The following is a 15425-nucleotide window of genomic DNA, read 5'->3' as shown; positions in this document are numbered from 1 at the left end:
TATGCAATCAGTTGGCCTCTGATCTTGAAGACCTAAAAATGAAAGGTTTTGTAGGTCTTGCCCTAACATAGAACCGAAGTTTTAGAACAATGTGAGATGCTTGACTTTGTCAGTTTTAGTACACTGAGCTGTTGACTCAATCCCCACGAGATGGTTATCTCTATACTGCCCAGCTCAAAGCATGTTCGGTATTTTCTGGAAATTAGAACTTAGTTTTGTCTTTTCAGTAAGGATGCTTCTCCATTGGTGTTTCTGTTTTTTCAACAGTCAATCATACAAGGATGTTGGAAACACTGAATAAGAACTAAATTTATGTTACAATATGCTTGTAAATTTTAAAGATATGAAAATTAGAATATTTTTTGTATATTATGATAGTATGTTCATCCTGGAGGACAGTATTCCCCTATATATAAAAAAAAAGAACCCTAACTGAAAAATAGCAAAAGAAAAAAATAATCTTTCTCTGAAAGCATTGGCCTTTTAAGGCATCTTAAAATTATGAAAATTGATGGAAGTCTTGGAATGAGCTGTTAAAAAAGGGAACACTAAATAACTATGGTTCACTGATACGAAATATGTTTGATAGTACTGTTTCAGAAATGTGTTTGTTCTAACTACAAGACCTAATATATTGCATGTTCTTAAAATTCATGGAGCACAGTGCAAAATAAATTCTTTGCATAAAAAACATTATAATTGATCCTATTAATGTAAAGCTTCAAATCTTAAATATAGTTGTTGATGTAAGTAACTTTATAATTAGATTGAACAGGTAAATTGAAATACATTGAGATGTGTTAAGATGATGATTGATGTCATCCAACATATTAGATTAATGCCACAGCTAGTTGTATTTTTGAGGCAGTAGGAATTTACATGGGAGGGGAAAAAAAGACATATGTATTGGTTTGGCATGTCCTGGTTTTAGGTAGCAGGTGGCCACAGATTTGGCTTCTGTGAGAAGCTGCTGGGAGCTTCCACCATGTCCAGCAGAGCCAGTGGCTGATGGCTCTGAGGATGGACAGGCTGCTGGCCAAAGCTGGGCCAGTGAGAGAGGCTGGAAACATCTCTGTGATGACATATTTAAGAACAAAATCAAAACAAAAGTCACCGGTTTTTCTTCTAGTCAGAGAAGAGGAGGAGATGGGAACATATGAGGGAAACAACATGGAGACACCAAGGTCAATGGCGAAGGAGGGGCAGGAGGTGCTCCAGACACCAGAGCCAGGATTCCTCTGTAGGCTGTGGTGAGACCATGGTGAAGCAGCTGTGCCCTGCAGCCCCTGGGGATCCATGGGGGATGCAGAGATCCACCCACAGCCCCTGGGGATCCACGGGGGATGCAGAGATCCACCCACAGACCCTGGGGATCCACAGGAGAGGCAGAGATCCACCCACAACCCTGGGGGAGATGCCCATACCAGAGCAGGTGGGTGCCTGGAGGAGGCTGTGATCAGGTGGGAGACCCAGTGGAGAGAGAGGGCCCTGCTTCCAGGCTGGAGCAGCCTGTCCTTGGAGGACTGCACCCCATGGAAGAGAGGCCCATGCCACAGCAGTTTCTGGAGGATTACTGACCGTGGGAGGGACTCACATTGCAGCAGTTTTGGCAGGGCTGCTGCACATGAAAGTGGCCCATGCTGGAGAAGTTCATGGAGAACTGTCTCCTGTGGGAGTGACCCCACAGCCTCACAGGGGAAGGACTCCTCTGGGAGAGCAGTGGAAGAAAATCTCGGCAATGAACTGACCAAAACCCCCATGCCCTGTCTTCCTGTGCTGTGGGTGGGAAGCAGAGAGGGACTTGGGGGGAAACGGTGTTTTAAGGGCTTGTTTTACCTCTCATTATCCTCTTCTGATTTTGTTAGTAATAATCTCACTTCGCAACTTAAGTTGAGCCTGCTTTGCCCTTGAAATATTTCTCCTGGTCCTTACCTCACTCATGAAACCTTGGTTACGTTTTTTCTCCTCTGCCCAGCTGTAGCAGGGAAGGGTGAGTGAGAGACTCTCTTGGGTGCCTGTTGTTGGGCCAGTGTCAAACCACAGCAGCACAGTAGATGGAGACTCCCGTTTTACAGGAAATCACAATGAAAAGATGAAGTGGAATGGCTACACATTACTCCTGAGGAGATTGATTTGACACAAGAGGAAAATTTTTCACAATAAGAATATAACCTCCCCAGGTAACTAAGTGGTGGATTAATGAAGGTTGGACACTTTTAAGATTTGCCTGTAGAGGGTGCTGGGCCATGTTGTCAATACAATGCTTTTGCCAAGAAAGGTGGGACCAGGTGATCCTTGGTATTCCTTCCAACCTGGTATTCCGTGATTCTATGAAAATGCTGCTTTGTCTTTAGTTTTTCATAGCTCTGGTCATGTTTTTCAAAAGGAAAACTGGTTGCTGTTGGGAGGGCTGGGCCTTATGTCTCTCTCCTTCACTCTCATTTCACACACTTGACTGACTCTCATTTCCTATTTTGTGTTTGCATTCTTACCTTGTGGTGTTTTGTAGCTCCACCCACACAGCAATGCCCTTTTGTTCAAAATGACAAGTGTTACTTTGCAGTGGGTATTGTAAAAGCCCATCTGAGCTGAAGGCAAATAAATCTGTATGATTAATCATTATACAAAGCACAGCCAAGAGAAAACCTTCCTGTTCTCAGACTTCCACTTCCCCCAGTACTCTTCCCTTCCCATGCAGACACTTGCACTCTTTATCATTCCCATGGGAGGAAATTCTCCTGGGATGTGGAGGTTTGGCTTTATATTATTCCTGAGGTTGCCTGGCAAGGATGTGGAGATAAATTATTCCAGTGTACGGTATAACCCCCAAGATAGGATACACACTTAAGAGACAGAAGATCAAAGTTCACATCTCTGAAAATGTATCAGGATGTGAGCCATAATCTTTGAAAGCTGAGGCAAGTCTTTATGGAAGCAGTAACCTAATTCTGCAAAACAGAACATGACTGAATTCCCATCAGCTGGTCTCCTTTCCTCTGCCTGGAGTTAAGCATGGAAAATATAAGAAAGTGTAACGTGTTACCTTTTCCATGGTGTTTCTGTGGGTTATTTTAGGTCATAGAATAATAATAATCATGGGTTTTGATGGGACTTTCAAAGACTGTGTAGTTCCAGCCCTCCTGCCATGAGACATCTTCTGCTAGACAAAGTTGTTGAAGTTCCATCCAACTGCCTTGAACACTTCCAGGCATGGGGCAGCCACAGCTTCTCTGCATATCCTGTTCCGGTGCCTCACCACCCTCATAAAATGTGTCTTCCTTATATCCAGTCTAAACCTGTGCCCCTGCCTAACCATAGGGCTTTCGCCCAGGCTCCCAGCTGGGAGCTGGGGAACCCAGTGGTTCATCCTATGCTTACCTGAGGCAGTTATTACCTGCTGTAGATATCTTCCCCTCCCTTCCCTCCCCTGTACCCGTACATTTGCAGGATCGAGGCTTGTCCTCCTGATTTCCAGTGGCCAGGCAGCCCAGGGAAGCTGAGCTCCCGTGGCTGGGCAGAGGCACAGAGCAAGGCATGGAGAGGAGGGGTCATTTTAAAGAGCACCCGAGCACAGGCTCCGGTCTCTCTTGCTCACTGTGACAGCGAAGTGCCTCACTGAAAACCAGTGAGCTGGGACTCAAGCGGCCTCTGATCTTTCTCACTCTTTCCCCCCCACAATTCCTCTCTTTTTGTGTTTGCATTTTCCAAGGAAGAGGCGTTTTCACGGACAGCTGTGGGACAGAATCTTTCTGAGGAGGGTAAGAGGTTTTTAACTCCTCACTTTCAGTTTTTAGAAGGTGGCATTTTGAAGCAGGGGGGAGGCTGGTTGGTATAATGCATTGTTTAGGGACCCCAAGTGTCCTTTGGCATGACTGGTACTTAAACTAAAATAAAGTAGGTGAAATCAAACAATCATAGAAAACCAAATCACTTAGGGTTTTCAATGTTCAGTAACTTGGTTTTATTATAGTACTGTTTGATTTGTTTCAGTAGGTTTGCGTGTCCCGTCGCTTACAGTGCTTGTGCACTAAGCTAGCTTGTGAAATTTCTGCTGCTGAAAAAGCATTTCTCAGGAAAAAACTTTGGATAGTGAGCATTTTTGAACAGAGCTTAAAATGTTGTATTTAAATGAGCTCTGCAGTGATGCAATGAGGCAATAAACAATAAGTACTACATGTATTAAAAATTTTAAGTTACAAGTCTCTAAAAATACTTAGAAAACAGACAAGGCTACTAAAAGAACGTGCCTTCACCAACTTTAAATTGTGACTATTAATATGCAAAGCTATAACTATGTGTGTAACATACAAAATTATCAAAAAGTTTTGTTCCGCTTTTTTCCATGCCAGCAAATATACGCAACACTTGAAACATCGTAGAGTTTTTCCAACAAAAGTTGTGTTAAACAGCTAAGTATACTGAAACACCAGCTATACCTTCAACTGAACCTGTCTTAAAATGGCAAGCTGCTGGGAGGTTGCTATTCTGGGAGGTGACTCTGATAGGTCTCAACAGATGCAGCTCCTGGAATGCAGCCGGAGCGGGGGAGCCGGGCAGCAGCTGACCCCTGCGATGGCACACTGGCATATCAGGGATCACAGCTCACGTCAGCACAGGCTGACACTGACACTCTGGGCACACATGGCCCTCTCCCTTGCCTGCTCTGCACATGGTCATCACCCAGCAGCAGCAGCAGCAAAAAACTGCTGGTGCTCACAGGCAGCAACCATTCCTTTCTATAATTAAATTACCATTTTGTTGCATGCTGTGTGCTTAAGGAAGAAATGATGTGCTGAGATTCTAGATTGAAATATTACTGAAGTCTTTTTATTTTGTTATCTACAATAAACCAGTCATTCGATTTATCATTAATTAGCATTTTTTCAAGTTTGAGTTTTTATGACTGCAAGGATCACAGAGAAAATTAGCATGTGTAAATTGTTTTAAAATCAATGGATATACTGTAGATAAATGCTATGTTTGAATCTATTTGAATGCTGATCTCCACAATTCTGTTTAAATTGTGTTATTGAAGATCAGTGGTTTTCTTCAAGTATATTTGCACATACATATATTTGTTTGAAGTAACTCCTTTGTTACCAGGGGCTGTCTCACATCACATTTGACAAAAAAGTGGCTCTATTTCATTGAGAGCTCTACTAGAGCTGATATATATAATTTAAATATGTGTTCTAACATAATTATAGGACCAATTCTTACCTTCCCATATGCAGAACTTGTTCAAAATAACAATCCTGATACAATCTGTGTGACATTTTTTCAAATAGAAGTTAGACATGTCCCTAAATCTCCACAAAATCCTAAAAGTAGGATTATAGATTTCAAATTACTGATACTGAAAAGCAATTAAAGTATGCTATGAGCAGAAAATATTTGCACATCTGGCACAGGAAATAGAACATTATTACTCTATAAAATGAAAAGTTACAAAAACCTGAAAGGAGTTTGGAGCAGGACTTAAATCTAAAATCAATATGACATCATATTAAAATCCTCTTTATGTCTCATCTGGCTTTTGTTTCTTTAAGAATTTTTCCCAGTCTTAGCATTTCCTGGCCAAGTACTGTACTCACCTGTAAGTCTGTAGCAGCCCTGGAGTAAGGATGAACAAACATGGGGGTCTGTATATTTCCTGTGCTTCAGGCTAATGAATTCAGGTCAAGAACCTGTCTGATTTAGATAAATACATTCAAAATTTTACACTCTGGCAAACCCATTTAGAGAATTTAACTTTCTGACTGTGGTGATAATAGGTGAATGTTAATTTATTATCTTGTTATTTAAAACAAAAAGTAATTACTGAATTACTTGTAAGTATATTCTTCAAAGTTGGAGTATTGACTGTTATTAATAAGCAGCCATGCTGCAACCTAGAATTTAGGAATACAGATTATCCCATATGTATGGTTTTGTGGCATTATACGTCTTGACAAAGGTTAGATTTCTTGCATAATCACATAGCTATTAAATTTCACAACTGTGGTGTTTAATTTTATTTTTAGCAAGTGCTTGGCTGTAATATTTCATTGCAGTCATGGCTCCTAAGAAGAAGAATGTGAAAAAGAACAAAGCGGATATCAACGAAACAACTATCATTGTGGAAGATAGCCCCCTCAGTAAACTAAATGGCTTGAATGGACTCTTGGAAGGAGGAAATGGTTTCAGCTGCATTTCATCTGAGGTTTCGGACCCATCATACTGTCCAAATCTCTTGGAAGGTCTAAGCAAAATGAGACAAGAAAATTTCCTTTGTGACTTGACTATCAGTACCAAAACCAAATCATTCAGTGTTCATAAGGTAGTGATGGCTTCAAGCAGTGAATACTTTCACAACATCTTAAAGAAAGATCCGTCCACTCAAAGAGTGGATCTCAATGATGTGTCCCCAGTGGGTCTAGCTACTGTTATCACCTATGCTTACACTGGAAAACTTACTCTCTCACTTTATACAATAGGTAGTATTATTTCCACAGCAATTTATCTACAGATTCACACCCTTACAAAGATGTGCTGTGATTTTCTAGCCCAAGAAATCAGTGTTGAGAACTGTATGTACATTGCCAATATTGCAGAAACATACGGACTAAAAGCAACCAAGGAAGCAGCGCACAAATTTATTAAAGACAACTTCATTGAATTTTCAGAAACTGATCAGTTCCTAAAGCTTACTTTTGATCAGATTAATGAACTTCTTGCAGATGATGACTTACAGTTGCCTTCTGAAATTGTTGCATTCCAGATTGCAATAAAATGGCTAGAATTTGACCAAAAAAGAGTAAAGTTTGCTGCCAATCTCTTAAGTAACATCCGTTTTGGCACCATCTCAGCCCAAGACCTTGTCAATTATGTTCAAACTGTGCCAAGAATGATGCAAGATGCAGACTGCCATAAGCTTCTAGTGGATGCCATGAACTATCACTTGCTTCCCTATCACCAGAATACACTTCAGTCCAGAAGAACAAGGATCCGTGGAGGTTTCAGAGTCTTAGTTACTGTTGGGGGACGCCCTGCTTTAACAGAAAAGTCTCTTAGCAGAGACATCTTATACAGAGATCCTGAAAATGGATGGAAGAAGCTAAGTGAAATGCCTGCTAAGAGTTTTAACCAGTGTGTCACAGTGATGGATGGATTTCTCTATGTGGCTGGTGGGGAAGACCAGAATGATGCCAGGAACCAAGCCAAGCATGCAGTCAGCAATTTCTGCAGGTAACTACTATTTCTTTAAAAGGGATGGAGGTATCAATTCCACAGAAAGCAGGTAGATAGATGAAGCTGGTTTGTGTCATGCAACATGAATCACTTGGATGAAGAGAAAGGGGACAATGTAGGGGAGATATAGATGCTATTCTATATTAAACTTTGAATGAATAGAAATATACAACTGGAGTTATGCAAAAAAATTCACCATGGTTACACATGCACACTGAGAAGTGAGGAAAAACTGAGAAAACTTATTCCAAGTGGAGGAAATAGACAGGAACATTAAATAGGAAGTCATGGGATGTTCTAAGGAGACTTCAAATTTTCAAAAGCTTTTGATGCCTCACAAAAAGTTTGGTTAGAAAACTACCTTTTACATATTATAGCCTTCATTTTCTATTCACCATTCACCATATGTTCAACAGCTTTTTGTATTGAAATTTCTGTACTGAAATTAATTTCAAATCCTTTATTTTTTTGATTATTATTATTATCAAAAGTTTAGAAACAATGGTAGCATTCCTTGATAGCTGTCTTTTACAGTGTACCCCAAACAATACCTCACTTCTAAAATACTGCAGTTGCTATCTATAGTCATCTGAGACTGCACTGGTGATAGTAAGGTCAGAAGAGTGCACACACTAACATGCAATGTCACAAGGGCAGTAGTAGTTTTTAAATAATTCAGCCTAAAAGCTGCCAGCTTGATGCAAAGCAGTAGCTTGATGCAAAGGCTGGTGGTGGGAAAACTTTTATCTGCCTTTTATGTACTAACAGACTATGAACATACAATGACATTGCACAGCTGCAGTCCTACCCGTGCTTCCTTTTCTGTTCCCAGAAGAAACAGTCAGCTTCTCCTGAGGATATCAACCAGTACACCAAGTTAAAGAATGAGGAACATTCTCTAGATCAATTTTATTGTGTAATCTACTTTGTCAGAAAAATATCTGCTCTCTTGACCTTCTGCCTTTAAGCTATGCCTCGCATTGTCACAAGGAGTTGTGCCCTCAGTGCACACCTTGGTTGCAGGGAGGAGGCGGGAGAATCCTCGTTGTGCCCTTAACCTTGAGCACATCAGTATGTCTGTGGACTTGCAGATGACGATGCTGAATGACAATTAGTATTTACTTTCCCATAGTCTTTTTCTCATGTGATTCTCTGGTCCCCTTAGCATGCAACAGAAGTGTGTGTGTCCACTAGAGCACCTCACTCAGCATCTTTAGAGTCATAATTTGCCATTTCCTATTTCAAAGCTGCTCATTTAAATGCCAAGGACAAAGAATGTTATTTCAGATGGGAATGGTATTAGAAAGCACAAATGCTCTTTCCACATAAAACTTACTCCATGGGAGTGGTGAGGAAAGTATATTCACCATTTAGAAAGCACTAAGAGGATGCAAGTATAAATCACCGCCTAAAGTTTTTAAAAACTGTATGAGTAAATTTAGACGTCTTTGCTGTGGGTGTAAATTGCAAAAGAATGTCTAAAATTTCTATTGTATCTTGGAAGTATCTCTCTCCAGTATTCTAATGAGATTATTATACAAAATCAAATTACATCAGATTTACTTCGTCAGAGAATCAGATTCAGTTCATTAAAATAATACCAGGTTTGAATGATACAAAAATATTTTTTCTCCAGTCAAAACCTAAATTTATTTGGAAATTTAATCAGGAATACCAGTTTCATTACACTGACTTTTAATAAACTAACTAACTAACTAAAATTCTAGCAACTCCACTCTTGCAGCAGTGGCATAGGAGTACTGTATAATTTAGCAGAGCAGTGTTACCTTTTTTTTTAATCCTTTCAGGTATGACCCTCGTTTCAACAGCTGGATTCACTTGGCGAACATGAACCAGCGGCGCACCCACTTCAGCCTGAACGTGTTCAATGGCCTCCTCTTTGCTGTGGGTGGCCGCAACTCCGAGGGCTGCCTCTCCTCTGTTGAGTGCTACGTGCCTGCAACTAACCAGTGGCAGATGAAGGCCCCGCTGGAGGTGCCCCGGTGCTGCCATGCCAGTGCAGTGGTGGATGGCCAGATCCTGGTCACAGGAGGTTACATCAATAATGCTTATTCTCGCTCAGTGTGCATGTACGACCCCAGCAAAGACAGCTGGCAGGATAAGGCCAGCCTCAGCACCCCAAGGGGCTGGCACTGCGCAGTGTCCCTTCTGGAGAGGGTCTACGTCATGGGTGGGTCTCAGCTGGGGGGGCGAGCAGAAAGGGTCGATGTTCTCCCTGTGGAGCGTTACAGCCCATACACGGGGCAGTGGAATTACGTGGCGCCACTTCAAACCGGAGTTAGCACGGCTGGCGCCTCCACCCTTAATGGGAAAATTTACTTAGTGGGTGGCTGGAATGAAATAGAGAAAAAGTACAAGAAATGCATTCAGTGCTATAACCCAGATCTCAATGAATGGACAGAGGAAGATGAACTGCCTGAGGCCACTGTGGGTGTATCTTGTTGTACTATATCCATGCCCAACACCAAGACGAGGGAGTCCAGGGCCAGCTCAGTCTCTTCTGTCCCAGTCAGTATCTAAAGATAGGTCTAACCAGCAATAAGTAAAAATGTTTACCAGCACAGCAATATAATTAACCCTTTAAGTAGAATTTTTTGGCTTATATGGAAAAAAAAATTATTTGCTTTGCAAATGTGCTTTTTAACAGTGCAAACTGGCCAGTTTTCATGAACTTTAGTACAAGTGGCATGAAACAGCACATTAGTGCTTTTTAACAGTGCAAACTGGCCAGTTTTCATGAACTTTAGTAGAGGTGGCATGAAACAGCATGTTAGGGATAAGATCAATTTCCATAGCAGGAAAAGAGAGAGTTAACCCATAACCACAAAATTTAATTCTCCTCCTTATTTTGCCACTGACTTACTATATTATCTGTGGCAAATAATTTCACGTCTTTGTGCCTTGGTTTCCTTACCCGTAAAATCGAGATAAACTTGCTGCAGAAGATTGTTATGAGGCTTTTTAATACAAAGTTTTAAATGCTTTCAGAACCCAAAATAGAAGTCAAATATGATTAGTAATAAATCTCAATATAGATCAGAAATGTGCCATATCATAAAATTGATCAGTTTTGTTCTTTTCTAAGCATTTTCTATTTTCAGAAACAGAAGGGGGAAAAAGGCAAACCAAAAATACCACATATAGCATGTGCATACTTTCTTTTTGGGACAGTGGTATTCACAACAACTTCTCAAAGCATTTTCTCCTTCAGAAGGTAGAAAGAGTTCCTCATCTTATGCCATGAAACCTTTAATTCCTATACCAAATGCTGTGACATGGCTTTCAAGATCTGAATCCATGAAATTCTTTATCTCCCATAATCACTATGGGCCAGACCCAAGGGGCTACTTTGGGTGCCAGATGTCTCTCCTGACCTCTGTGTACACCAAGGAAGACCACCTCATCCTTGTCCTCATGCTGAGGAGACACCCCTCTCATTCCAGGTTGAAAAACCTAGAAGCTGAGTTCATGCCAGGAGACACCAAGGGCTAATGGCATCTGAACATGGGGAAGATGCACAGAGCAAACTCCCTTACATTACTCCAGAAAACAACCAGTGGAGTGAGGAACAAAGATGGAATAAAGACTTCAGGATCTGCCCCTTGGAATTTATGTGGAAAACAGAGAATCACAGGAAAACTCCCTTAGTAGAAACAAAGAGACATCATAACACCTTTCTTGCCAGTTGTAGGCACAACACCCGAAGTAACTTTCTCCTGGGTGTACTATTGTGTATCTCCTTCTGAAGCCTTCATTATAGCCCTTTTCATGGCGATTTCATTCATATTATTCCAAAGGCTAGACTAACGCTCTTTGTGTTGAAGTTTTCCCAGTGAATAGAATGGAGTCTTCACTCAACTTAGTTTACGTTCCAAGAACTTTTCTTCCTGATTTCAGCATGAAGTAGGGGAATTAGCATGAAATCTAATCCTATTCTCATAGCCAAAGGGATATGCAGCCCATCATGTCCTGGGAGGATTTGACGCCAAAGGACTTCTGTCAGCACAGAATGTCTACAACAGCACAAAATGTCTACATCCTTCTTTTGGGGAGGAAAGAGGGAACACAAGGAATTAAAATGATTTAATATAACCAGAAGGGCACTCACTTTAACCAATTCATGGAGGCTTCACATTCAGTTTCCTCAGATTATCATTAACACCTCCAGGCTTCAATGCCAATGAGAAGCCACACTCTTAGCAACACCTATGAGTCAGACAAATTTTTCTCTCATTTGCAAAAAGGGAACACTATAAAATTGTCTGTCAGTGCAGATGTTGTTGAGACAATCATTTTCAGGACCCAAGCTCTTTGTAGCTTTGTTAAAGCTGCAAATTGAGGATCAGCATAAGCGTGACATGGTATTAGAAATGAAGTAATTCACTCTGTCAGTTGGGATTAAACTACATGGTACTCAGTCCTGTTTTCCAGTTCTAACTTAGAGTTCAAGTTTGCATCCTGACTATACAATTTCGAATTTCAAATTGTATTTTTGAGTGCTGTATGTTATTAAATCTACTGCCACCAATGACTTGTGGTCAGAGAAACACTGTCATATAATTTTGATTCATTCAATTGGCATATAGGTGTCCTCTACTCTATGTAATTCAAATAATAACAAATGTGGAACAGAGTAACATTAAGTATGAAAATTCTGTTCTTTCCCATTCCAGTCACCAAATCTTTTTTCCTGAAGGAGAGAAAAATTTCTCTTTTCCCAAGTCATGACCACATGTTCCATATGAATGCATTTAGGAAGCTCTTTAGAAATAACCATCTGTTCCAATATTTTTTTTGTAAAATTTTTTTCTCCATCCAGTCCAATGAAGACACCTGTACACATTCAATTGTAACTGTATACATGGTGTAGTTATTTTGTTTTTATAAGGTATCCATAAGGTTGCATTTATGAATTGAAAAACTACTATTATGGCCTCAAACAGACATTGGATGGAATTGTCATATGCAAGTGTCTCTTTCTCCCTTTAGGAATTCAGTTCCAAAATGTCATGAATAGTCAGACACTGCTGCATGCTTTCCTGTTTATGAGCTAGCACTTCATGTACATCAACAACCATCTTGTTTTTGAGTAGTAAATTATTTATGAATGATGGGCTAAGTGCAATGAAACTTCTCTCTTACTACTTAAAGGGTTAAAAACTTTGGGGGCCAAATCCTTTTCATCTTACTCGCAAAAAAAGGTTCCATTGACTTCAGTGGGACTACTGAATAAGATGTACAGGATTTTGAACTCTTGGCCAAATTCTGGCAGAACAGTAGGTAAAACTGTCATACCTAGAAGGAAGACTGCTCTGTTGCCTCCAGTGCCTTTGGCCACAACATGCTGACATGTCCTAGGACAGGAGGCAAATACAACTGGCCATGTGTTCCTTCTGTAGCACAAGTTAGGTACATACTTCAGGCCAAAAATCTTAGGTAGATTAACAACTGGTATTGTTACCAATACAACACTACAGGTTGGCTTTACATTATTTTCTCTAAACATCTTTTTAGGCTTCAACTGCACATTGAGCCAGGATTTGGCCCTTAATATGTGACACTATTAGCTGGACTTAATATTATGTTGAATCATACTCTGTACTGAGCTATTTGTGACATTTTTATGTATGACCTTCTTTTGTTAGAACTGTGAAAATTATTTGTATGTTCTGTTTTATGGGATGGTGTTCTTTCATTGTCTGGTACCATATATTCAATCTCTAGATATTTAATAATGACATCTCAGTTGAACTTGAAATACTGTATATACCAAAAAGAAGTTTTAAAGTACAAGGAAGTACTGTATACAGTAATATTAAGTAGAGCAGAAAACTTCCAACTGTGTGAGATGCAGACTGTTAAAGCACTACAGGGATCTTTTTTAATGCTGTGCTAGTAGTAGGAAAAAAACCAACAAAACAAATTAACATAAGCTGTTGCCTTCTAAATTCTGTATAAAACACAGATGCATTTTATAGTTGACACATGTGCTTCAAATTCAGATCTGAAAAATAAGCTTCCTTCAGTCTGTGAGAGAAGCAGTTTGCTAGGGTTTGTTTTCTTGTTTATTCCTGACTGTTTAGGTGCATGGGAGAGTGTGTTAGAGATTGTGAGGGAGGGACTTACTGCTGGAAAATTGTGCTGAAAGGAAGGTGTTGTGTTTAGTTCTTAATCAAGACAAGATAATGATCATTAGATTTCTTCTTGAAGTTAACCTGCAAGATCATCTGTGGGTCAGTCAAGAGTCCAGTCAACTTGAATCCTTCAAAGAGGAAAGCAGGCAAAATTAGCATCAACCAAGCTCAATGAGGTATTGAAAAGTGCTTTGTGTTGAGATTTTTAAATGACAATTCTTGCAGAAAAAAAGATGAAATGAATGAAATGACAGAGTAAGAACATTTATATTATCCTGAAACCTAGATTAGTTTCTCTGACAGTTCTAACTCTTTACCAAATCATACTGGGTTTAGGAGAAGTTTTTCCTTGAGCAGCTGGGCATGATAATTCTAGTTGCAAACCCAGCAGTCACACAGAGAGTTGTATGAGCACACATGCCTTCTTGCATTCAGTGGGACTTCTGCTACAGAAGATATTCTCAGGGATTTATTCTTGGAAAAATAAAAAAAAACGAAATCCATGAGTAGACAAACATCAATGTTTAATTAAAGGCAACATGAGGGTGTTAGACTGATTCTCAGCATCACCATTCACTTACCATACCAGCACATGGCATTTTTTGAGACTCAATTACCCTGTAAGGATAATATTTCCTTGGAATGGCTGCTCAATCATACACTCCAAGGTTTTTTCTGCAACACAAAGGATGGGAGGTGCTCTAGTCCATGGAAAGGCCAAAATGGAGCCACTTAAAACCATCATCAAACTAAGATTTTGTTCCAGTCCTCAAGGAAGTTTGAGAAAAATATGCTGGAAAAAAGCACATACTTCAACACATACCTTTCCATAAGCAACTTTACTTATGTTTCATAACTGAGATTTTCATCATCTTTCTGATGAAAAGCAAAGATCAATTTTCAATTGTCTGTAACTTCAATTTTCAGCTGAACTGAATTTTCAGTTCATTTTAGTCCATTTTCAGTCCATCCAAGATCTCCTGGAAGGTCTTTTTCAAAGTCTGAATTCACAGAGAATGCAATTGGAACCAGTAGTCCTACTATAGGTTCTGGACCTTTTTACAATGAATCTTCTCATCTTTTTTGTCAAAGATTTGCTTTGTATAAGTACTCAAAAACATTGTAATGCACAGATTTATACTTTGACTTCTCCTTAAAAGATTTCTTGTCTCTTTTAGTTTCTCCTTTCTTATCCATAACTGAGTGACTATCAGAGCATCAAAGATGCACAGATGTGCATGTGTAAATGCTCAGCTGTGAATCTAAAAATCTCATTGCTGGTATCCCCAATAAAGAAAAGAACATAATCTGAAATGCCTGGATAAATTAATAAAAAAAGGGTGAAACATCACAGAATCACAGAATATTCTGAGTTGGAAGGGACCCATAAGATCACTTTTAAGTGAATGGCCTGCGTGGGTATCAAACCCACAACCTTGTTAGGAAACAAGTTGCTGGTGCTCATTTGCAAGTGTGACCCTGCACAGAGCTCTGTTCCCAGAAGTTCCCTAAAGAATAAAGGAAAATACGTGCAATTCTATACAGCTGGTGTGAGAGATTTGGTTAACACCAGATAAGTTTTGCCATGCAAAAGACATGTCTCAATGAAAATTTTCAGTAACAATATAGGCAATTAATAAACTTATGAGGAATAGGCAATTTCTGTTGGTAAGAATGGGAACACAGACATTTAGGTACACTGTGAAAGGAAGATGATGTTACTCTAGTTGCAGTCTTAGCAGTTCCTTTATTGGTAAGAAAAGTTAAAAATATAACTTCTTTGTATAAAGCATTTTTCTGGCTTATAAGTGTTAGATTGATTAAACAGAAGGGTTTTCTAAGTGTACACTTTAAAGATGGACTGTGATAACAAAAGGGAACATATTACAACAGAAAAAAATCTGTAAGTGTAATGTGAGAATATTACTACTTAAAAACTAAAATTTGTAGTACAGCAAGTTGTCATTAAGAGGAAAACAGCATGTTGTTATTTTTCATTGTGTGTTTTAAATAAAACTGTTGACACATGGCGCAAACAAA

General features: G+C 39.6%; 1 protein-coding gene across 3 annotated transcripts in view; it reads left to right on the top strand.

Annotated features, from left to right (window-relative positions):
* The window catches only part of KLHL31 (kelch like family member 31), a 17872-nt gene extending 2447 nt beyond the window's left edge, over window positions 1-15425 (top strand). The window contains exons 3-7 of one of the 3 annotated variants that reach the window (XM_086876089.1): window positions 1130-1272; window positions 2076-2180; window positions 3710-3758; window positions 6024-7227; window positions 9039-15425. In XM_086876089.1, coding sequence (XP_086732215.1) covers window positions 6056-7227; window positions 9039-9771 — 1905 coding nt within the window. In that variant the 5' untranslated portion in view covers window positions 1130-1272; window positions 2076-2180; window positions 3710-3758; window positions 6024-6055 and the 3' untranslated portion in view covers window positions 9772-15425. Of the gene's footprint in view, window positions 1-1129; window positions 1273-2075; window positions 2181-3466; window positions 3759-6023; window positions 7228-9038 lie in introns of those variants that run through there. The other 2 variants (XM_086876088.1, XM_023922491.2) reach the window with 2 other exon arrangements.

Source organism: Cyanistes caeruleus, chromosome 2 (assembly GCF_971803275.1).
Source record: "Cyanistes caeruleus chromosome 2, bCyaCae1.hap1.1, whole genome shotgun sequence".
NCBI classification, from domain to species: Eukaryota; Metazoa; Chordata; class Aves; order Passeriformes; family Paridae; genus Cyanistes; species Cyanistes caeruleus.
The sequence above is the reverse complement of the archived record's forward strand: the minus strand, read 5'-3'. Positions and strand labels throughout refer to the sequence as shown.